The sequence below is a fragment of the Rhincodon typus genome, chromosome 4, assembly GCF_021869965.1.
Source record: "Rhincodon typus isolate 14 chromosome 4, sRhiTyp1.1, whole genome shotgun sequence".
Classification (NCBI taxonomy): Eukaryota; Metazoa; Chordata; class Chondrichthyes; order Orectolobiformes; family Rhincodontidae; genus Rhincodon; species Rhincodon typus.
This window is the reverse complement of record NC_063335.1, coordinates 84790560-84815071: the sequence shown is the minus strand read 5'-3', so window position 1 is coordinate 84815071 and position 24512 is coordinate 84790560. Positions and strand designations below refer to the sequence as shown.

Below are 24512 nucleotides of genomic sequence, written 5' to 3'. Positions count from 1 at the left end.
CTCTACTGGCTTCCATTTGTGACACCAGGGTCTCCAGAATAGCCCAAACCCTGCAGCATTCCTTTCAAGCAGAGTCTTCAACAGGAATTATCAACTAACCTTCACTTTATTCATGCAGCTGTACCTTTATAGGAACTGCTCCTTTAGAAATTAAAGCAGCCTAGAGTACATGATTTGCTTGCAATTCTATTTGAACCCCTGTGGTTTGCATAAGCTGTCAATAGTTTTATGGAGAGAAAAGCTACATAGGATCTACTCGGGGCTATACTACAATTGTTCAAATCAGGTCTCAAAGCTCCATCATAATCAGCGTGGGCATGTCAAGGATTGCAATTTCAACTTTCAAAACCAGAAATAAATGACCTTCTACCACAATATGATTTACTGAAAAATATAACTTGAACAGAAAACTAGAAATTGTCTTCTCTCTTCAGCCATGTTTTAGTAATGTCAACAATTGGTCATTTACTTTTATTTTACTTCCGACAACATTCATGCAAAAGGACAGCACATCCATTAATAATCAAGCTGTAACATTCATAAAAAATTAAAATTATATTTAAGATAAAGATTTGCATTGCTAATACATAAGAATGTTGATAATGATTACGTACAGTTTTGCAGAAAAGTCTGGCGTAGAGAAAGATGGGGCAGTATCATAACATAGTTCACACTGTGCTTCTTTTAATGGTGGTCCATTAAGATGCCTTTCCACTTAAAATAAACAGAAACTCCATTTTAAACAGTGTTAATTGCAATATATTCTCGAGTGTAAATAGTTTGGAACATTCAGATAAAGTTCATCCAAGCTTTAAAAATATCTGCTTCCTATCAACGTTGCAGTCAATAAATAATACCCCACAAATACAGAACTCTCAGTTCAACAATATAATACTCCTTTAATGCAACAGCCAGAGGTTTAAACATTGTCAGCAAAACATAATATATAGTTAGTGCTGTTGAACAATACATTTTTTTTTAACCATAGCTGTAGAGTGCAACAAAGCAAGCAGATTAAACTGCTTGTAATGGCTACCAATATAAAGTTATCCAGTGTTCCTAATCTGATGCTCAAACTCACCATTTAGTCCATTGCCTCACCTGTTAGAAGTGCCAATGTACACACTGACAATAATTCATTTTAGGTTAAATATTATTGGCATTTCTTTAAAACTTGAAACAAAGAGATTCAGCCACTGCTTTCGCACCATTGTATTTTAGGTGTGAGCATATTTAGCAGCGAATTATCTTCTAAGATTTGATATTGTCTGTAAAACTTGAAACAAAGTTCATAACTGTAGCAACTGAATGATTATTGTTAGTTTAGCACTATCAAGATTCATTAGTCCAGGAATTTGCACGAATAAGTATAAAGAAATCTTCCATTAAGAAGTGTAGTCCGGCAACAGACCTGGAAGCAGGAGTCACTTTCATTCAGGGATGGGGCGGGTTGTTTTTAACGCAATCATGGTTCCCAGGATTTAGGTTTTTGCATAAGTAAAGCGGGAAATCTAATAGGGTGCTGTGGAGCTGGTAGGAAGATCTCACCCCAACTAGGATATTCTGGGGGAGAAAGGTTCCACACTTGAAGGACACCCAGATGGCAATCACTCACTGCAAACTCAGAAGATCAATTGGCCTGTTTTAATTTTTATGAAAAGAAATATTTAACCTATTTTTCCCTAATCAACCTGTTCAAAGGTATTATTACACTTCTCTGGAGCAGGTAGCACTTGAACAATTGCCTTCTAGTCCAGGGGTAGGGATGCTACCACTGTGCCACAAGAGGGTCCCCAATTAACCTGCATTATTGCACACCCCCATATCCCATACCTGTCAGAGATTTTAAGTCAAAGCAAAGGATTGTACCTAAGGTTTAGTAATGCATCACTGGCTGTTCTATTCCAGGAAAGTGTGAGTTCCTCTTCCACACAGAGGCCTACCCACCATCTGACCAAGGCTGCCTGCACTAAGGTAATAACGTAAATGTAAATGGGGCCCTTGTGCCCCAGAAAAGAATGAGGATCCATGCAGAAAGAAAATGAATGATCTCCTGTGCTCTATAACATCTATTCACTGACTAAAACTGACACTGATAACAGGATCACAAATTCCACTGTGCCAAATCAAACAGGTGTCAGATATGCGAGTCTCAGCACCACATTGGACAGGAGACAACTAACTCATTGCATCCTTAGTGGGGTTGCTCCTCATGACTGGCTGTGAGTTGTGATCAATGCTTTGGACACAAACAGTTTATTATTAAAAACACCTTACCCAAGCCACTTTGTTGAATTTGGTTTAGAATCTGCAATTTTATTAACAAAAATATGCTTTCTTAAAATCACCATGACCATTTCCCAAATTCCCATAATATTTACTGTCTATTTATCTCTTTCTATCTGAGAAAGGATATTACCGCAACAATCCACATATTTAAGCTGGGCCGTTGGCATCTCCTTCTTCCCTGAAGTAGGGCCGGTGCTCTTATAGTCATACAGCATGGACACAGACACTTCATTCCAACTAGTCCACACCAGCCATGTTCCCAAACTAAACCAGTCCCACTTGCCTGCGTTTGGCACATATCCTTCCAAACCTTTCCTATTCATGTACTTATCCGAATGTCGTTTAAATGTTGTAACTGTACTGGCATTCACCACTTTCTTCGGCAGTTTGTTCCACACACGAAGCATTCACTGCATAAGTGTTGCCCCCTTTTTAAATCTTTCTCCTCTCCCTTACAAATATGCCCCCTAGTTTTGAACTCACTTACCCTCGGGAAAAGACCCTCACTATTCATGTTATCTATGCCCCCCATGATTTTATAAACCTCTATAAGCTCACACCTCAACCTTCTACACTCCAGTGAAAGACGTCCCAGCCAATCCAGCCAATTTTCATAACTCAAATCCTCCATTCCTGGCAACATCCTAGTAAATCTCTTCTGAACCTTTTCCAATTTAGTAATATCCTTCTGATAGGAGGGTGACCAGAACTACACACAGTACTCCAGAAGAGGCCTCACCAATGTCCTTTACAACCTCAACATGACTTCCCAACTCCTACATTCAAAGGTCTGAGCAATGAAGGCAAGCATGCTAAACACCTTCTTAACTGCCCTGTCTACCTGTGATATAACTTTCAAAAGATTACGCACCTGAACCCCTAGGTCATTCTGTTCTACAATACTACCCAGGATCCTACTATCAACTGTATAAGTCCTACCTTGAAGGTGGGTTGTGCAGGGGTCAGGGCAGATCTTCTTTCTCCTTCTCTCTCTCTCTCACCCTCCAGGTGGTTGTAGCTCCAATGGTGGATCAGGATATGTCTCCACTGATAGGGTGGCATTCAGGTGTAGCTTCTTATTCCCTTTACCTCAGATCATCCAGAATGTTCTAAGGTGCTTGGCCAATGGAGTCATGAGCTAGGTTCAAATTATCCAATAAGCTTGCATCAACACCCTTCACTGTTGCCATACCAGGAGGTGTAAAGTGCACGTACTCAGGAAGTCAAGATGCCAGAAAGTCTGATCGACACTTCTTCAGTACACAACCCTCAGAATGGATGTAACTGGTTCGCCTTGAATCTTTATAATCTCTTTGGTCTTGGTTTCCACTGTTCTCTGTAGTCAATAGCTGTTGGCTGCTGTTTAATTTAGTTTGGCTAATTTTCTGTCTGGCCTGATTTCTCCAGTTATGGGGCAATTTAGAATGTACAATTTTGGGCCTGTGGAAGCTTGACCACAGGGGCCTTGTCCTTCCTCTACCGTCCTTTTGGCCAGTGATGTGTCAGTTGTGCCTGGTTCTCTGGTATTTCTGCCCCTGTGTCCTCCATTTTGGTGGCTGTACTGTGGGCTTTCTGAAGCAGACTGTGGTTGGGCTGGCGGGCAGCATGTGGGAGCTGATCGGTGTTGTTAGCACTGGAGGCAGAGGATGATGCCACTCTGGTCTGGACGGAGTTCAGTGGTTCTCCTGTCTTGTTAAGCCAACAGAGATATGGGGTGTCTGCTGTTCCAGATAGCACCAAGTGGAGTGGGCTGCCAAATTCAATCATTGTCAATACCCAGCAGGCCACAAAAGGAAATGGAGAGGTGGCTGTCCAACTCAGCCAAGGCAGTTCTGTTGTTTCTGGAAATGTGCTAGAGGTAGTGGTAGCCTGCACAGCCTTACATGGGGATAGCTGCTGTATGGCAGGAGGCAGATTGCAGCTCCAGTGTGTCATCTGGGCCCTGGGTGACTGAATTCCTGCTACAGAAGGGAGAGGCCTCAAATCAGAGGAAGAGGTTGCAGCAAAATGGCACCAATTGGCTCAGGTAAGATACTGTAGTCAACAATGATAAAACATATCTCACAACATTCAACAAGATTTCTGTTCCTAATAAATTACCAACATTAAAGACAAACAATGCTAAAAGGGGCAACTTTAAATGTAGACTTCCTATGTAGAAACCATTATTAATAAATGCCAGTAAGTCTGCTTTGGTTTAAGCCAGTTCCTACCACATTCTTGAGCAGTTAGAGGTTGGTAACAAATACTGACCTTGCATTGACATCCACATACCATAAAAGGCCTTTTTTAAAATGTAAAAAGAACAAAGTAGTTAAAGTAAACATAAGCATCTTAAATGCTGAGGCAAGAGAAACAATAACGGGAAATGCCAAGATAATACATTTTCAAGGGTTATGGGGATAAGGCAGGAAAGTGGAGTGGAAGATTGCCAGATCAGCTATGATCTCATTGAATGACAGTGCAGATTCGATGGGCCAAATGCCTACTTTTGCATGTTTCTGGATTTTGTGTGAAAACTTACCAATATGGTCAATTATATACTTTATCTGTATATAGCTTTCTCCAATAAACAACAAAAAAAATTTGTTTATACTCACAGATATGCAAAGCTGATTACATGGTTTAAAATATGAAAGTATAAAACTTTAAGAAATTTTCTCTTCAAACATGAGAAAAAAAAGCACCTTGATCAAACACTCGTTAATTCTCAGAGAATTAAAAGACTATGATGTAAAATATTTCAGATGGCTTTCCATCTGGCATCTTTGCACACATAGACAGGTCAATAAGCACAAAGCGTTATCACCGGAATCAGAATAAACCCTGTAGTTTTAGATCTGCTTCTTAAGTAGAATTGTGAAATTGCATACTTCTCCGGCTAAAAATTGATCAGTGAATTTCAGAAGTGAACTGTTAAAGACTTTATTCCCATTATACTGTTCACCAGCCAGCTTCTCAATCTGGTTCCCATATTATTAAATTTGATCTGGCATTTCTTATCAAAGAGTGCTATGCAATGGACAAGTATCCTTTCCTAGGGATGGATTTTAAGTAGCGCCCCAGGGTACTGTCTTGCGACCTTTATACATTTTGCCATATGTAAGTGGTCTTCCAAACAATTTAAAAAACAGGTGTAACTATTTGTAGATGACTGTGTTGTTTATGAATTAGGGGAAGATGCAAGATGATCTTCTGGAAATACAAACATGGGAGGATAAGTGGGAGATGGCATTCAATAGCTCTAAGTTCTTTAATCGAATTCTCCAACAGATAGATGCACAATCATACTTGAGGGTTTAGCTTGAAAACCATCTTCAATGGGGATTCCACATTCATTAGGATTCTTGTATTTAGAGTCATAGAGTCACATAGCATGGAAACAGACCCTACGGTCCAACCAGTCCATGCTGAACATAATCCCAAACTAAACTAACCTAACCTGCCTGCTCCTGGCCCATATCACTCCAAACCTTTCCTATTCATATACTTATCCAAATGTCTTTTAAACATTGTAATTGTACCACATCCACCACTTTATCAGGAAGTTCATTCCATATGTGAACCATGCTCTGTGTAAAAATTTTGCCCTCACGTCTTTTTTACATCTCTCCTCTCACCTTAAAAATATGCCCTGTAGTCTTGAAATTCCCATCCTTGGGAAAAGACAACTACATTAACTCTATCTATACCCTTAAATTATTTTATAAACTTCTATCAGGTCATCTCTCAACCTCCTACACTCCAGTTGAAAAAAGTCCCATCCAGCCTTCCTTTATAACTCAAACATTCCATACCTGGCAACATCCTGGTAAATCTCTTCTGAACCAGAACTGGAGACAGCATTCCAGAAGAGGCCTCACCAATGTCCTGTACAATCTCAACATGACTTCCCAACTCCTATACTCAAAGGACTGAGCAATGAAGGCAAGCGTGCCAAACGTTATTTTATCCACCCTGTCTGTATGCGACGCAAACTTCAAATAATTATGTACCTGAACATCTAGGTCCCTCTGTTCTACAATACTACCCAAGGCCCTACCATTAATTGTATAAGCCCTGCCCTTGTTGTTGTACCAAAATGCAATACTTCACATTTATCCAGATTGAACTCCATCTGCCATTTTTCAATCCATTGACCCATTTGATCAAGATCCCTTTGTGATCGTATAAAACCTTCTTCACTGTCTACTATGCCACTAATTTTGGCGTCATCTGCAAACTTACTAACCATGCTTTCTATATTGTCATGCAAATCATTTATATAAATGAAAAACAAAAGAGGACCCAGAATCAATCCCTGTGGAACACCACTGGTGACAGGCCTCCAGTCCGAAAAGCAACCTTCCACCACCACTTTGTCTCCTGCTGTAAAGTCAATTATGTATCCAGTTGGCAAGCTCACCCTGAATCCCACGTGACCTAACTTTACTAATTAGTCTACCATGCGGAACCTTGTCAAAGGCTTTACTAATATCCAAGTAAACAATGTCCACTGCTGTGCCATTATGAATCTTTTTGATAACTTACTCAAAAAAAAACTCAATCAAGTTTGAGAGACATTTTTTTTGCAAAAAACCATGCTGACTGTCCCTAATCAATTTTTGCCTCTCTAAATGTCCATAAATCCTACTTTTTATAATCACCTCCAACAATTTATCCATAACTGAAGTCAGACTCACAGGTCTATAGTTCCCCGGTTTCTCCTTACAACCTTTCTTAAACAAAGGTACAACATTAGCCACCTTCCAGTCATCAGGCACCTCACCCTTAGTTATAGATGATGGAAATATTTCTGCAAGGGGTCTTGCAATTTCCTCCCTTACTTCCCACAATGTTCTGGGATACATTAGATCAGGTCCCAGAGATTTATCCACCTTTATATTTTCGAAGACCTCCCGAACTTCCTCTTCTGTAATGTGAACTGTTTTTAAAACGTCAAATTTTATTTGAATGCATTCTCTAGACTTCATTTCTTCCTCCACAGTTAAAAACTGACGCAAAATATTCATTTGGTATCCCTCCCATCTCCCGGGGTTCAACATAAACATGATGATCCATGATCAATAAAGGGCTCTACCCTCTCTCTAGTTAACCTCTTGCTCTTAATGTATTTGTAGCATTTCTCTGGATTATCTTTAATCTTATCTGCCAATGCTATCTCATTTCCCCTCTTTGCCTTCCTGATTTCTTTCTTAAGAATGCCCCTACACTATTTATATTGATTAAGAGATTCAATTAAACCAAGTTATCTATATCTAAAATAAGATTCTCTTTTATTCTTGACTAGAACCTCAATATCTTTATTCATCCAGTGTTCCTTAACTTTACCAGCTTTACCCTTCACTCTAACAGGAACATAATGCCTCTAAACTCTCGTCATCACACTCTTGAAAGCCTCCCACCTGTCAGACGTCCTTTTACCTGTGAACAGTCCACTCCAATGAACTTTTGAAAGGTCTTGTCTCATTAAAATTTGCTTTACTCCAATTAAAATCTTTAACTTTTATGAATTTTTGGTATTGGAACAAAAATATTACTGAGGTGTGGCTTATGAAATTTGTTTGTCCAAACCGGTAAAATCAAATGGTGTGTGGGATTCCCATATGGTGTGAAATATAAATAAATTGACGTGATAAAAGACATGCTGCACAAATCAGGATGGCAAGGAGACCAACACCACGTAGTGTCATTCAGCCCCGTATGGAAGAGTTGGCCCTGCGGTCCAACTCTTCCATGCTGACCAGGTTTCCTAAACTGAATTAGTCCCATTTGCCTGTGTTTGGCCCACACCCTTCAAAACCTTCCCTATCCATGTAACTGTCCAAATGCCTTTTAAATGTTGTAATTGTGCCCACCTCTACCACTTCCGCTGGCATACTTGATTAGAAATTTGAAATGGGAATCACTACAGCAACAGAGGTAGTAAAGTATCATGATCAATAAAGTATGGAATAGACTGGTGGGAATTGAGAAACACAAGTACCTAGTACCCTCCTGCAATGACAAAACATAAAGTAACTATCCACGTAACCTACTAAGACCATTTATTTCCAAGACCATGTATCAACAATCTTTCTTCTCAAGGGCAAAACTGCAGTGTAACGATAACATAAAGTGCTGGAGAAACTCAGCAGGTATTGCAGCATCTGTAGGGACAGACAGAATTAATGCACCGACCCAAAATATTAACTCTGTTACTCACTCCACAAATGAGACCAGCTGAGTTTCTCTGGCACTATGTTTTCATTTCAGATTTCCAGCATCTGCAGTGTTTTGCTTTTACCTCAGTGGAACAAGCTGCCAAAGGAAATTGTCACAGCTGCATAACTTGAAATCTTCGAGACATATCTTTAGATTATTTTCATTTGAAAGCTTTCATTATCAGCATTACCATTTCTTCAGCAGATTTCTGGTTACCCATATAAATGTTAGTCGAACATGGACATTAGTTAGTCTGTCGTAACACAACTAAAGTAGAAGCAGAAACCAGACTACCTTGCTAATTGTTCACTCTTTTCTAGAGCTGACCTACATTGGTTCTAGGTCAAGCAATGTCTTGATTTTCAAGTTGCCATCCTAGTTTTCCAGATCCTATCATGGCCTCACATCTGCCTAACTTTGTAATCTCATCCCGCCACACAATCTCCTGGAAAATCTAACTTTTCTAATTACAACCTCAAGAATATCTCCTGTTTTAACCAATTCAACATTGCTGACCATGCCGTTAGCTGTGTCTGGACCAGCAACTGGAACCCCTTTTCCAAACCTCCCCACTTCTCTACCTTTCATTCATCCTTTAATATACTCTTATCTTATAACAGATTTTGGTCATCTGACCAATATTTCCACCTGTAGCCTGGGGCCATACGTTTTTAATCTGTTAATGTGATGTGGTCATCATTTGCTAAGGCAGCATTTACTGCCCATCTCTCATTGCCCTTGAGAAGGTGGTGATATTTTGCTTTATAATACTCTTGTGAAGCACTTTGGGAGGTTATGTTTCGCAGAAACAGTAGTGGGCAGAAAAGACAATGAATGATGCGCCAGCTATAAGATAGATAAGAATGAACCCTTTGCTCCAGTCTACAACATTGATAAGAGCCATTTTGATACTATGGCAGGGATGGAAACCTGATTGGACAAATTTAAACTTAGAGTTCTGAGAAAGGTGGACACGGGTTTAGGAAGCATCAATAAGTTCACAGACACTAGATAGGAAAGGGAACATGGAGATGGAGGGGGTGTCATTGTTTGCAAGTGATGGAATCAAGGGTTTTTTGAGGAGATAAGTGACGATATCAGATATCAAGGAGAGGGACAACACCTAAAGAAAGAGAACAAAACTGGCTAGTATGAGGACCAAGAGGGTAAGTTAAGTGGTCAGCAGTTGTCAAAATACGTCAACAGAGTTCAGAGTTCAGAGACAGTTGGGGGGAGATGGGAGAAAAATTGAGCAACAAGTTCAGGGACAGGAAAATGGAAACCTTTACAGTAAGTTTGAACTGATGAACTAGCTTAGACACAATAGAGGCAGTTGATTAAAAGCTATCCAACTCAGACAAAATCGCTCATGAGCATTTTGCACTTATTGTTAGAAGTTTTGATGGAGGAGACAGGGGTGAGTGGTTTACTAAGACTGTGAGCAGAAGAGAAAAGATAGCAGGGGGTTATTTTAGCATTCCAGGGTGATCCAATAATTATTATCAGTTTCACAAAAAAAAAGAGCAGGACCTTATAGCACTTTATGAGCTCCAATCATATTTAGTAATGGATGCAAAACCATTTGTGTGATGTATCCTTTCAAGTCTTTATTGCTTAGATTTAAAGAAATAGACATTAGGAGTGTAGCAGGACGAGAGAGTGGGGAATGGTTTTGTTGGGTCTATTGTGCAACATGGTGGCGAGTGTGTGGTTCAACAAATTAGTAGCTAAGAAATGCTGTAATGCATGGAAGAGCAAAGGCAGATAATTGGAAATTTGAAAATGTAGTTCTAAGTGAATTCAGCAAGTCTTTTTCAAGCGTTGGATACATTTTAAGGGTAATGGGGGTATGGAGGGAGACAAAAGGAATCTGGTGATATATGGAAAAAACCAGAGTTGACTTTATTGTTATTGATAACACAGAGTAGCAGGTCCATGTGAGTGGCCATAAATATGGATTGGAGAATTTACATGGAATTTTGAGATGATCCAGAGGAAAGAGAACACAGATTTTTTCACTAACAATAGTGTCAAAGATTATCACTGGTAAATGAGAATGCGATGTTGAAGTCACAATCAGATAGATAATCCATAATCTTATTGAATTGCAGAGCAGGTTTGAGGGACCAAATAACCTACTCCTGCTGCTAATTCTTATATTCGTGAACATGGTGAGGATGAGAGGATGTAGAAATCACTGAGGATGAGAAGTGTTTCCGTGTAGAGGATAAGGGAGGGAATTTTTATTGTACTTTGGAAGGTGGTAGAGAATGATGATTTCATGTAAGAGGTGAGGGGTGAAGCCAGGAGAAAATGTCAGCAGTGCAGGGGGTCAGCCAGGGTGAGATTTGATGATAAGCACCATATAGACATTGTGATGGACTTGACAAGGTAAGTAGTGGAAGATTAACCAGATGGGATGCCTTAATTGAGGAAATAGGTACCACACCTCAATCAGATTATCATCAATACTATGATGTGACAATCTGTGTGGCAACGAAAGAATCAACAGTTATGCAGTAAAACATTTTTATTCACAGATGACATTGGAGAAAAGTGAAGCATCAAATGTATTCTATATGACAAAGAGCTGCTGATGCCAACAATGGACTTTCAGAGCTGCTGAAGTTTAATTCCATAATAATTAGCAGTCTCAATTTCATTAGCACAATGTTCTGGAACTTTCCTTCTTTTCAAGGAAGAAAAATAAACCGTGTTTTACTTCCTAATATTAGCACAGAGTAAACATATCTCTGTCTCACAGTACCATAATGCAGCACATACCCAGGATATATCCCATTGGACACTGACATTTTCCATGATTATCTACAATGGCACCTGGAGGACATCTAATACAGCTCCATCCATCTTGGGTGACTGCCTTGAAAATAAAGAATTATAATAATTACTAAAATACATTTTAACAATTATACAGCCATGAGAAAAATATGAAATTAAAATACATTCATGGAATTTATACATGTACTTTGCTTTTGCCTTACACTCCAGAAATTCCTCCTTAAATGTCTTGCCTTTTCCATACTTCCATTCTTTTAGGATAGTTTTTTTATGGAGAACAAAAATGGGCTCTGTACCTGTTTTTGAACCTATAAGGCCTCTTCAGATACAAAAATTGTTTGCACACTAGGAAACGTTCCAGATATAATACTTCTAAAGGGGCTGGTACAGGCACCATCATGTTGATTTGACTCTTGCACTGTCATTTTGAACCTCCATTTAAACCTATACCATGTATTAAAACATCACACAGCTGGACATGCATTAATCAGCATGAAGGAGTCCAACCAGCAGTACCTAAAGTGATTATGAATTACATACAGATTAGTTGCTGAGACTTCCTCTTACGCTATAATAGATTCCAATCTTCAGACTCACTCCATATCCTATCCAGAAACGGCTAAACATGCAGGGCACAGCAAAAACTGTGGGACAGGCAACATTGCAGCTGTAGAATTGACAACTGTGCACTAAAACTAGCCATCTCCCCGGCCAAGCTGTTGCAGTACAGTTACTACACAGGCATCTACCTGACAATAACAAAGATTGCCAAGACACGTACAATGCCAAAAAGTAAGTCAAATTGACCAATCACCCAATCGGTCTGTTCTTGATCATCAGCAAACTGTTGAAAGGAGTTGTTGATAGTGTTGTCAAGCACCACTTACTCAACCACAACCTCTTCATCAATGTTTAACTCGAGTTCTAACATTCAGCTCCAGACATTATTACGGCCTTGGATCGCACATTAAAAAATGATCTGAATTCCACAGGTGAAGAGGGATCAACTGTGCTTGACATCAAGGCAGAATTAAAAATTAGTACAAAACATCAGAGTTCAGATAAAATAGTGAAGTGATTTACTTACTGAATATATAGCAGGGCATTTTTTACATTTAATGAAAGGCCCACCATTGTTCGAGACTAATTTGTAACCAGGAAGACACACACACGATGTACCTGAAAGAAGATAATAAAGTTTTTGGTCAAACCAAAAGCTACACAAAAGACAAACTTCTATGGCAAAGCATATGGGAATCACGATCCAATTTACTGTTAAGGTGAACAGGAATCAGCAGGCAGTATATACACGAAGTATAACACACAAGCAAGCTTCAGTCTCTTTCTTAAAGTCACTTTTTTATGGTTTGTAATATTTTAATTTTTTATTATTTATTGCAAAACTTAGGGTTATTTGACAGAACATGGAAGCTTTTCTCTGATAAGGTACTGGAGTCTAAAGCTGAAGTCCCGTACCTGCTTTGAAGTATAGTTGTAGTATGACAACTTTACATTGGTAGTTTTTCTTGCAAATGTGGAAATGTAAATTATAATTGAGACAAGTTGCCAAAAATGTAAACCAGGAAAAGAAGTATTGTGTTCAGAAAGTGTGCACAGACACAAATTATTCACTTATTTTCCTAGTTGAAGTCCTTCGCATTGTACAGGGGGTTACTGAGAAGAATGTGGGGTTAGGAGGTGGCAGGGTGGGTGGGGGTGGCTGTGGCAGTGGTATGGCTCCAGTAGGAGGAGCGTTAAGATGAAGTGCCCTATTTGGGGCAAATGGGCTTTAGCGCAGCTTCAGGCATGTAGATGTATTTCACTTCTCATTTTAAAATCATTCACTCCTAATTCCTATATTTCCATGATAGATTTCCATATCTACATTTAATGTTAGTTATGTGAAGTTGTCAAATTGTAATTTACACTCTTCCACCATGACGACTGTACCAGTCCCACTGAATTTACAAACCTTCCTCAAAGTTTTTCATTCTGCTGTCCATTCACCCACTATTTGAGGCAGAGCCTTCAGCCACCTTGGTTCTCCTCTCTAGAGCGCTTACCCTTAATTTATCCCCACTTTTATAAATTTCTCAAAATCTGCCCTTTTAATCAAGCTCAGTGATTATCATAGTTATTTTTAAAGTACAAGCTAAATTTTACAATGTGTTACAGTGGGATCTGTAGTCATGACTATCAGGTAGCTCGCCCACCACCAGCATTAAATTAAAATTTAAACTAGCTTCCTAACCTCATGGTACTTACATTACAGTAGTTAATGGTACTGTAGTTTACTGACTTCTACTGGACTATGAATCAAGAGAGTTTGAGCAATAATCTGAAGACGTGTTCAAATTCAGTTTTCTGAATACAACTAGAGTAAAAGGGTTGCCCTTAAAGACTCCATAAGTTATTTAGGGAAGGCAAACTGCTTTTTTCTGATGAAGGGTCTAGGCCCGAAACGTCAGCCTCTCTGCTCCTATGATGCTGCTTGGCCTGCTGTGTTCATCCAGCCCTGCACCTTGTTGTCTTGCTTTCTTTGTCCTGTCTTGTCTATCTGTGAATCCAGACTCAGAGCAAGGTATTCTTTATCATTCTATTCAGATGTGTTATCACACACTGCTGGAGCAGATGGGACTTGAACCAAAGCCAACGTGGCAATGTTAATCCCATATTCAGAGAGATAGCTGAGTTGTAACAAAGCCACACAAAAACTTTGTTTTGTTGTCCTAAACTATAGAATAATTAATTTAATGGTGTGAACCATTTGCTCGGCAAGGCAATTTGATCTAGGGTAATATAGTGAAGAAGTCACATGGTTCATGCCCCATTTGGCACACATATCCTTGAAAATCTGTTGGCCCAATGTCAGAAATGTTTTTTTCAGCTATACCAAACAGACTAAATATGGCAGTCAGTATGTCTGCCACTGTTGAGCTTGAAGAGTTCTTTTTTTAAACCTGGCTTACAATTAGAAATTTGGAGAAATAATCAACAACTACAATAAAACTGTCTACAAGACCAGTGGTGATTTTGGATCAAGAGACTGAAACAATCTCATGCAGATGTTGAGGTTCTCTATGATGCTATGGCTGGTGGCTTTGACATGCGTCACATATCTTCACTAACTATTCTATTGGCCAGGGATCAGTGATGAATTGCCAGCCATCTCAGCTGCTCCATGTGATTTTGTCTTTGGTGCAGTTGTGACATGTCCTAGCAGAAAAAGCTATGAGTACAAGTACTTGTTTTCCTTTGAAGATTATGTATCTCCAGATACCAAGCTTTTTTCTGAAAGGCCAAAATCATCCATGAAGGCCTGCTACCTTTTTTTAATCATGTTGGGCCAAACTTCAATGATAACTTTCCAATGTCTTCATTTGTGAGTCATTTGCTGTTTTTGGTTGAAGCTGGTCACATCTGTGCTGATGTCCACATCCTTATACAGATTTCCAATCGGCTCAGTCTATATGCCAAATGACATTTGATTTTAGGAAATACTTAAATTCTCTGCTGGTCTATGATGGCCCATTGTCTGTGAACAACACTTCCGGGAGCATGTGTATAGCAAAAGATGCTCTCAGCTTCGCTATCGCTGTCCCCGCGTTTGATGAATGAAACTCTACGCACATCCAACCACTGTGAGTGGGTGTCCACAACGACTAAGAATGTTGAGCCCGTGAAATGGCCTGCATAGTCAACGTGTAACTGAGTCCAGGGTTTACCCCGCCATTACCACGAATGTGGGGAAGCTGCTGGCAGTAATTTTTGTCCTTGTTGGCAATCTGGGCATTGTCTCACTAATGTGGCTACGTCTGCATCCAATACTGGCTACCAGACATAACTGACATACATTGGTATGGTAGTATTCTCCTTTCGCTGTTTTCGTCTAGCTTTTACTTTTTCCTGATAGCAAGTCTCGAGGTGCTTGATACTTTCTTGGATGCTCCTCCTCTGCTTTGGATGGTCTTGGGCCAGTGATTCCCAGGTATCTGTGGGAATATCGCACTTCACCAGTGAGGCCTTGAGGGTACCATTAAACGGGCTTCCTCTGCCACTTGGGGATCTGCTGTTTTGAAACTGGGAGTAGGGCACCGTGTGGGGAGTCTTGTGTCCATCATGCAGACAGCATGCTCAGACCTTCACAGCTGATCAAGGGTGGTCAGTGCCTTGATGTTGGGGATATTAGCCTGCTCGATGACACTGCTGTTGGTGTGCATTTCTTTGTAGATTTGTAGGATCTTGCACAGGCAGTGTTGGTGGTACTGTTCCAGTGTCTTGTGGTGTCTGCTGTAGACAGTTCACGTCTCAGAGCCATACAGGATGGCAGGAACCACCACAGCTCTGTAAACCATGATCTTGGTGTTGGATCTTATGTTGTTGTCCTCGAACACCCTTTTCCTTAGGTGGTTGAAGGCTGCGCCAGCACACTGCAGGCGCTGGATCTTTTCATCAAGAGCTGCTTTGGCCGACAGGACACTCAAGGTATTGGAAGTGGCGAACGTTCTCTAAGGCCTCCCCGTGAATCTTGATCAGCAATTCGCTCTACAATGCCAGGTCAGGTTAGCGGAAGATCTTCTTCTTGCAGATATGCAAGGTGAGACCCATGCTCTCATATGCCTCTGTAAAGGTGCTGACGATAGTTTGGAGTACATCCTCTGAGACTGAACATATGCAAGCATTATCTGCGTACTGCAGCTCAATGATTTTGGTTGGGGTAGCTTTGGCTTGAAGGTGGCGGAGATAGAATGGTTTCCCGCAGGTTCTGTAAGTTAGCTCCACTCCAGCTCTACACCCAGCCCCAGACCTCCCCCTCACTGAGGCTGAACAGTCAGTCCTCAGCAAAGGACTCACTTACGTTCTCCTGTACCCACAAACGAATTCCACGCACGCCATGATGTCGAACTCTTTTTCTACCGCCTCTGCCTCCGCGCCTATTTTTGAACAGGAATCCAATCCACTCTCTAATGACCCCTTCTCTCACCTCCAGCAAACTCCATCTTCCTGGACACCCCCTTCTGGTCTCCTACCCTCCTTCGACCTTTTTATCTCAAACTGCCGCCATAACATCAATCCCTTGGATCTCTCCACCCCTCTCACTTATTCTGACCTTTTCCCATTGGAACGCACAGCCCTCTGCTCCCTTCGCTCCACAGACAACAGGGTGGGGGAGGGCGTGGTGGTAGTATGGCAAACTGAACTCTACATCGCTGAGGCCAGACACCAACTCTCTGACACCTCCTCCTACCGTCCCCTTGACCATGATCACCAAGCCATCATCTCCCAGGCCATTGACAACCTCAGCACTTGAGAGATCTCCCATCCACAGCCTCTATCCTGGTGGTTCCCCAACCCCGCACCACCTGTTTCCATCACCTACCCAAAATCCATAAACGTAGCTGTCCCAGTCAACCCATTGTCTTCGTCTGCTCCTGCCTTACCAAGCTCATCTCCTCCTACCTCGACTCCATTCTTAGCCCTTTAGTCCAGGAACTCCCTGCCTACAGTCGGACACAACCCACGCCCTCCACCTTTTCCACAAAGTGGAATTCCCAGCCCCCAACACCTCATCTGCACCATGGACGTACAGTCCCTGTACCCCCATGGAGGACTTAAAAGGCCCCCACTTTTTCCTCTCCTGTAGGTCCTCCTCCACTGACACCATTCATTTGCTTGGCTGAACTGGTCCGCACTCAAAAATTTTTCCTTCGATTCCTCCCACTTCCTACAAACCAAAGGGGTGGTTATGGGCACCCGCACGGGCCTGAGCTATTCCTGCCTCTATGTAGGATTTGTGGAACAGTCCCTCTTCCACAACTACACCAACACCATCCCTCACCTCCTTCTCTGCTATATCGATGACTATTTCGGTGTGGCCTCGTGCTTCCACGAGGAACACGAGCAGTTCGTCAACTTCACCAGCACCTTCTACCCTGCCCTCAAATTCACCTGGACTATTTCTGACACCTCTCTCCTGTTCCTGGACCTCTCCGTCTCCATCTCTGGAAACCGACTCACCACCGACATCCATTTCAAACCCACTGACTCCCACAACTACCTCGACCACACCTCCTCTCACCTACCCTGCTGAAAAAATGCTATCCCACGCTCCCAATTCTTCTGTTTCTGACACATCTGCTTCCAGGATGAGGAGTTCTACTCCAGTCCGTCATAGATATCCTCCTACTTCACGGGCCCTCAACCACATCTCCTCCATTTCCTGCACTTCTGCCCTCAAACCCCCTCCCCCCAACAACCATAACAATAGAGTCCCCTTAGTCCTCACATACCACCCCATCAACCTCCGAATCCAAGGCATCATCCTCCGACATTTCCATCACCTACAATCAGACCCCACCAAAAAGATATTTCCCTCCCCACCCGTCCACTTTCCGCATGGACCGTTCATTCAGCAAGTCCCTCATCAGCACTACCCACCAATTTCTTCACCACACCCGGTATCTTTCTCTACAACCATAAGAGGAGCAACACCTGCCCCATACGTCCCCTCTCACTTCTGTCCAAGGCCCCAAACAATCCTTCCTGATCCAGCAGAGATTCACCTACATTTCACCCAACCTGATCTATGGCATCCATTCCTCCCGATGTGGTCTCCTCTGCATCGGGGAGACCAAATGCAGAATTGGGGAACGGTTCGCGGAGCATCTGCACTCTGCAAGCATCAAACAACTTAACTTTCCGGTTGCCATGCATTTTAATTCCCGCTCCCACTTCCCTGATGACCTGTTCATTCTTGGCCTCCTTCACTGTCAGAGTGAGGCCAAATGTAAACTGCAGGAACACCACCTGATATTTCGTCTTGGGAGCTTACAGCCCAATGGCCTCAACATTGACTTCACCAGCTTCAAAATCCCTCCACCCCCTCCTCACTTCCCTGACCTGACCTAAACTGTCCACCTTCCTACTCACCTACCCGCTCCACCCTTCCCACTGACAATCACAATAACCTCCTACCTGTATCCACCTATCACCATGTCTCCTTCCCTTCCCCTGGCCCCCATCCTCCTCCCTCTATTTATTTTTGGGCTCCCCTCCCCCTCCACAGTACTGTCGAAGGGTTTCAGCCTTTCCTGCTCCTCTGATGCTGTCTGACCTGCTGTGCTTTTCCAGCCTCACACCTGTAGACTCTGGCATCCAGCATCTGCAGTCCTTATTGTCTCTCAGACTTTGAGCAGAGCACGCAATGCAAGACTGGACATCCATGAGGTGCTATGGGCCATCAACTGTAACAGAATTGTACTTGAGCACAATCTGTAACCTCATGGCCCAGAACTCAACCACTGCCATCAAGCCAGGGAATCAACTTTGGTTCAATGGAGAATATAGAAGGGCATGCCAGGGGCAACACCAGGCATACCTGAAGATGGGGTCTCAACCTGATGAAGCCACCAAACATGCATAAGCAGCAAGTGACAGACAGAGCTAAGCGATCCAACAACCAACTGATCAGATCTAAGCTCTGCAGTCCTGCCACATGCAGACGTAAATGGTGGTGAAGGATTAAACAACTTACTGGAGGAGGCAGCTCCATGAATATCCCCATCCTCAATGATGGAAGAGCCCAGCACATCAGTGCAAGAGATAAGGCTGAAGCTTTTACAGAAGCTACATCCAGACGTGCCGAATGGACGATCCATCTTGAACTCCTCCAGTGGTCTCCAGCGTTATAGATACCTGTCTTCAGCTAATTCAATTCACTCCACGAGATATCAAGAAATGGTTGGAGTCACTAGCTACTGCAAAGACTACGGGCCCTGACAACATTCCGGCAACAGTATTGAAGGCTTGTGCTCTAGAGGTTGCTGCTTCCCTAACCAAGCCGTTCCAGTACAGTTACAACACTGGCATCTATCCGACAATGTGGAAAGTTGCACTAGCATGTCCTATACATAAAAAGCAGGACAAGTCTAATCCGGCCAATTAACGCCCAACAGTCTACACTCGATCATCAGTAAAGTAATGGAAGGTGCGTTCAATAGTGCAATAGGGGTCGGTTAGTGGGCTGGAGGCCCCAGGGACGCGGGACAGCTAGTGTTCCAGTGAGGAGCAGGGACAGTTCTAGGACTGGGGACCAGTGCAGGCAGTCGACTGCTTCTGAGCCCAGTCAGACCAAGTGTAGAAGCCCCCTTCATTGATCTACTGCAGGCCCTTTATAGAAAAACTATACTGTTTATCTTTTTAACTTTCTTTCTTATCTTTGGTAACTTACACTAACTGTACAATATAATGTACTTTGCACCTAAGATGGCACCATGTGGGGCGAAATTGTAAACTTTTCATTGTACTTGAAAACATGACAATAAACCTAATTCTAAACTAGGTTGCTTGGCAATAAACTGTTCAGTGATGCCCAGTTTGGGTTCCACCAGGGACACTCAGCTCCTGACCTCATTATAGCCTTGGTTCAAACATGGACAAAAGAGCTGAATTCTGGAGCGAAGGTGAGAATGACAGACCTTTACACCAAGGAACCTTAGCAAAACTGGTATCACTAGGTATCGGGGGCAAACTCTCTGGTGGTTGGAGTCATACCTGACACATTGAAAGATGGTCATGGTTGTTGGAGGTCAAGCATCTCAGCTACAGGAGATCTCTGCAGGAATTCCTCGGGGTAGTGTGCTGGGCCCAACAATCTTCAGCTGCCTCTCAATGACCTTCACTCCATCACAAGGTCAGAAGTGGGGATATTCGATGATTTCCCAATTCCAGCACCATTTGTGACTCCTCAGATACTAAAGCAGTCCATGTTCAAATGCACCAAGATCTGGATAGTATCTGTCAGGCTTGTACAGGTGCCATCTTTCCCAGAGGCTGTCCCAGTGTCCCAAGAATCTAAAGCCCTTCCTCTTATACCTTTCCAACCACACATTATCCTCCTATTTCTGTACTTGCTTGCACGTGGCACTGGGAGCAATCTAGATTTGGCTACATTTGTGGCCCTGCTTGCTAACTTTCTACATAGCTCCCTAAATTCCAATTTCACTACACCCTCCTTCCTACCTAAGTCATTAACACAAACGTGGACCGTAACTTCTTGCTGTTCACCCTCCCTCTAAAAAATGTCTTGTGACTGCTCTGTGACATCCTTGACCCTGACACCAGGGTGGTAACATCAGGGTGGCTGAAGGTAAGCGTGCAGCAGGTGGTAACGAAGGCAAATGGTATGTTGTCCTTCATTGCAAGAGGTTTTGAGTATAGGAGCAGATGTGTTATTGCAGTTTACAGGCTGAGGCCACACCTAGAATACTGTGTGTAGTTTTGGTCTCCTTTTCTGAGGAAGGATGCTCTTGCTCTCAAGGGAATGCAGCAAAGGTGATTCCGGGGATGGTGGGTCTGACATATGAGGAGAGATTGACTAGGTTGGAATTGTTTTTGCTAGAGTTCAGACGAACGCAGGGGGGTGATCTCAGAGACTTATAAAATTCTAACTGGAGTGGACAGGGTAGATGCTTGGAGGATGTTCCCAATGGTGGGTGTGTCCAGAACCAGGGTTGCAGTATGAGGGTTCGGGGTAAACTATTTAGGCAGAGAAGAGGAGATATTTCTTCACCCAAAGAGTGGTGAGCCAGGGAAATTCATTACCACAGGAAGTAGTTGCTGCCAAGACAGTGAATGCATTCAAGAGGCGACTAGATATAGCACTTGGAGCAAATGAGATCAAAGGCAGAAAGCAGGATTAGACTATTGGGTTGGATGATCAGCCACGATTGTGAAGAATGGCAGAGCAGGCTCAAGGGCTGAATGGCCTCCTCCTGCTTGTATCTACTATGTTTCTATGACACATTTGTGGAGTGGTCAGATACGTGGCAAACAATGTTCATTGCAGAGAAGTTTGAGGTGATGCACTTTGGTCAGAAGAACATTGAACAACAATATGAAATAGGGCTTACAATTCTAAAAGAGATAGCAGCAGAAAGACCCGAGCGTTTATGTGCACAAATCATTGAAGGTGGCAGAACAGGTGAAGAGAGCAGTTAATAAAGCATACAGCCCTCTTGGCTTCATTAACAGGCGCATAGAATACAAGATCTAGGGAGGTGATGTTGAACTTGTACAACACTTGTTCAACCACAGCTGAAGAGCTATGGCACACAACAGGAAAGCAGAGTTGAGAAGTGATTTATAAGCAAGGTTCCAGGAATGAGAGACTTCAGTGACGAGGGCAGATTGATGAAGTTGCAGTGTTCTCCTTCAAGAGAAAGGGGCTGGAGGAAATCTGATAGAGGTTTTCAAAATCATGAGTGGGCTGTACAGAGCAAATGGGGAGTAGCTGTTCCCATTTGTAAAAGAAAAAGGAATGAGAAGGCATAGATTTAAAGCGATATGCAAACTAGGCAATGATGATGTGAGAAAAACTTTATCAGATAGTTTAGATATGGAATGAACTACCTGGAAATGCATTGTAGGCAGGTTCAATTGAGGTATTTAAGAAGATATTGGATGATTATTTGGATAAAAATGGTATTCAGGGATGTGGGAATAAAGCAGGGGATTGGCACCATGTAATAGAACCAGAGTAGGCATGATGAGCTAAATGGCTTCCTTCTGTACCATAACAAGTCTGTGATTCTGCTCCTACATCTCATGGTCTCAGTGCATGACTCCAGTGCAGAAGAAAAATAAATGTGGCACCTCAAGACAGTTATGAATAATCGAATGAATACACTAGCCATTTTGCCTCTTGAGGCTAAAGAAGCATTCATTCATATGCACACCTTCATTGTGACATCGCTAAACAAATTAAGTACATGTATGGGGGAAGTGTTTAAACATTAGATATGATAGTGCTTCTCAAACATTTTCCCACATGACCTTAATCAGGCAAGGATAGAAAATTGTCACAAATCAATGGCGTGTGGGGTAATGTGAAGGGAAAGGCAATGGTGACAGGGGAAAGGGCATTTGACCATTGCTGCCACAGCTGGCTACCTGAAAATGTCATCTAACACCACCGCCCACCCCACACTCCCTCCCCCCAACATTGGGAGGCCCTACTATTTGGCAGTTGCATCCGAAATGGAAAAGATCACTGTGTATATTGGGCCACCTGATCTGGGGATGCAAGGTCAGATTGCCGCAACAACAGCAGTTAAGAAGTCGCGTACTAAAGCTTTGTTAAATACGTGACTGAGTGCTCAGCTGTCAACCTGAGATCTAACACCATCAATCTCAAACTTAAAATGATCAATTGTCGTTTTTTGGAAGAGTACCATCCTTTGCTAGTGTCCTAATTTCATCTCCAAAAGATCCAGGTGAGAAAAAGTAGGCGACTGGCGTCAAATAATGGTGCTTAATTAATGAGATAGTATGCGCATGACGGGCTGAACGGCCTTTCCCCGCGATCGTGTTTTTTTTGTCGTCGGGTAGGTTCCTCAACCAACAATAACCAATCGTTCTCCGCTAGCCTACCTGCTGCTACGTTGCAAACGTTTCTCATGCGGAGTTGTTTCTTGTTACTAGGCACCAACCACCCCCTGCCCCAAAATACCATCCGACAAGTTTTACCCACCATCGCTACTTGACTGCTGGTCGGCGCCACACGGCCTGCACACCATTCGGGAAATATCAAAATACTCTCGCTTGGTGCACTGTTTCGCGGTTTGGAAAGGCATGGAGAGGATTACAGTCTGGATAGACGGTAGCTGTAGGAGAAGCAACAGTACCCAGGACGGGAGCACCTCCCCGATTGCCATTTCCAGAGCCAACCGTCTCTTCTCCCCGCCCTCCGGCTCTCCCAAAATACACCGGGGCAGGCAGCAGGTCCTGACAGCTCCCTGCTTCAAAATAACTCCACTGGAAAAAAAGAACGATTAATCACTGGTCTAGATAAAAAAAAATCGACTTAAATCGGCAAACCATACTGTAGAGTTCTGAACCTCAATCGACTGTGACTTTGCCCAAGGAATGGGGTTTTGATTTATTATATTTGAATACAGAACTGTCAGGACTTCTCTCTCCGGAGGCGGCGGAAGCGCCATCGTGTCGGTGGCTAAGAGACCAGGCGACGGCGACGGCGGCGGGTCAGTTGGTCGGTGTAGACAGGTTACTGCCTCCCTTTTAACCTGGCTTTTTCTGTCCTTCCAAAGGGGTGGGTGTTGGAAAGCAGCGGTCGTATGCTGAGGCGGCGGGCGTTTTTCCCTCCTCCGGGTCGGGTAGAGAAACCGGGCCTTTGCTGGAGAGGAGCGAGTCCGAACTGGGGCGGGGGAGTTTGGAGAGTGGATGTAGTAAAACTGCAGGCCCAGCCACTTACCTTATTGCCGCTTAGGTTTTCTTCTTTGGCTTGCAGCTCCCGCCGGCACAAAAATTTTTGTTCACGTGGAGCGGGCTGCGTCCTGAATAAATTGAATCCTTGCAGAGGTTACCTACGCCTGCTCCACCTTTGACCTGAATTGTCCCACTGTTTTATCTCGACGACCTGCGATTTAAACAAACGAAGACTTAAAAATATTGGGGGGTTGGGAAACAAAACACTTAAACGATTTTACATGGGGGACGTTTGAGCTTAGATTTATTTCTTTCAGTATGGTATGAGTTTGAACAGTTCCCGATAATGTTGTCAGGAACCCTCCTTATCTATTTGGCTCTATTACCAAACGCGCTAAAGTGATTTTTGAATGCAGTTTTCCGAGCAAATAAGCATATCTGAATCAGAAACGGCTTTTCAAAGGAAAAGGCTGTATTACATATCGGTCTTAATTGTGTTAATCGCTAATGATCGACATGTGTATAGTCTGTGATTTTGATCTGGAAAAGCATTGAAGCGTTTTTGATACACTTCCTTTATTTGAATCCACTGAGTTGAAGGCACTAAGCTCTTGAATTCCCTGCTGAGCCTCTCAACCATTTCATACTGCTCAAAACGCTTATCAAAACTTAAATCTTTGACTTAATCTTTCATCAAACTTTTGATCATTTGCCTTGAGTAGTTTGGCATTAAGCATTGTTTGATAACACTGGCCAGTTTCTCAGAATGTTTGAATTATTATTATTTTTATCATCGTTTCTAGGAAAGAAGAAGAATTTAATTCTTGAAGCAGTTTATTAACTTTCAGCACTTGCTATATCTGTTATAGTGGGAATGTAATGTTCTCTAATCAAAGTTGTGGCCTACCGTAAATGGATTTTTTTTTGTTATAGCAAAATTTTCACAAGTTGATGAAATGAATTTTTAGTTTGGAATAACTTTATTGAAATGTTTT

General features: G+C 42.5%; 2 protein-coding genes across 13 annotated transcripts in view; one reads left to right on the top strand and one right to left on the bottom strand.

Annotated features, from left to right (window-relative positions):
- Positions 1–607: 607 nt before the first annotated feature.
- LOC125482889 lies at positions 608–23037 on the bottom strand. Its single transcript, XM_048595464.1, has 5 exons — positions 22823–23037; positions 12380–12471; positions 11278–11374; positions 3229–4250; positions 608–714 (listed from the first exon to the last, which is right to left on the bottom strand). Exons 1-4 carry the CDS (start codon positions 23004–23006, stop codon positions 3766–3768), a joined length of 858 nt encoding a protein of 285 aa, XP_048451421.1. The 5' UTR covers positions 23007–23037; the 3' UTR covers positions 608–714; positions 3229–3765.
- Positions 22996–24512, top strand: part of LOC109911501 (RNA-binding protein 12-like) — a 137554-nt gene continuing 136037 nt past the window's right edge. For 5 of the 12 annotated variants that reach the window (XR_007261873.1, XR_007261872.1, XR_007261871.1 and 2 more), the window contains exon 1: positions 22996–23401. The gene's annotated coding sequence lies outside the window, so the exon portion shown is untranslated. The remainder of the gene's footprint in view (positions 23402–24512) is intronic. The other 7 variants (XR_007261869.1, XR_007261866.1, XM_048595459.1 and 4 more) reach the window with 3 other exon arrangements.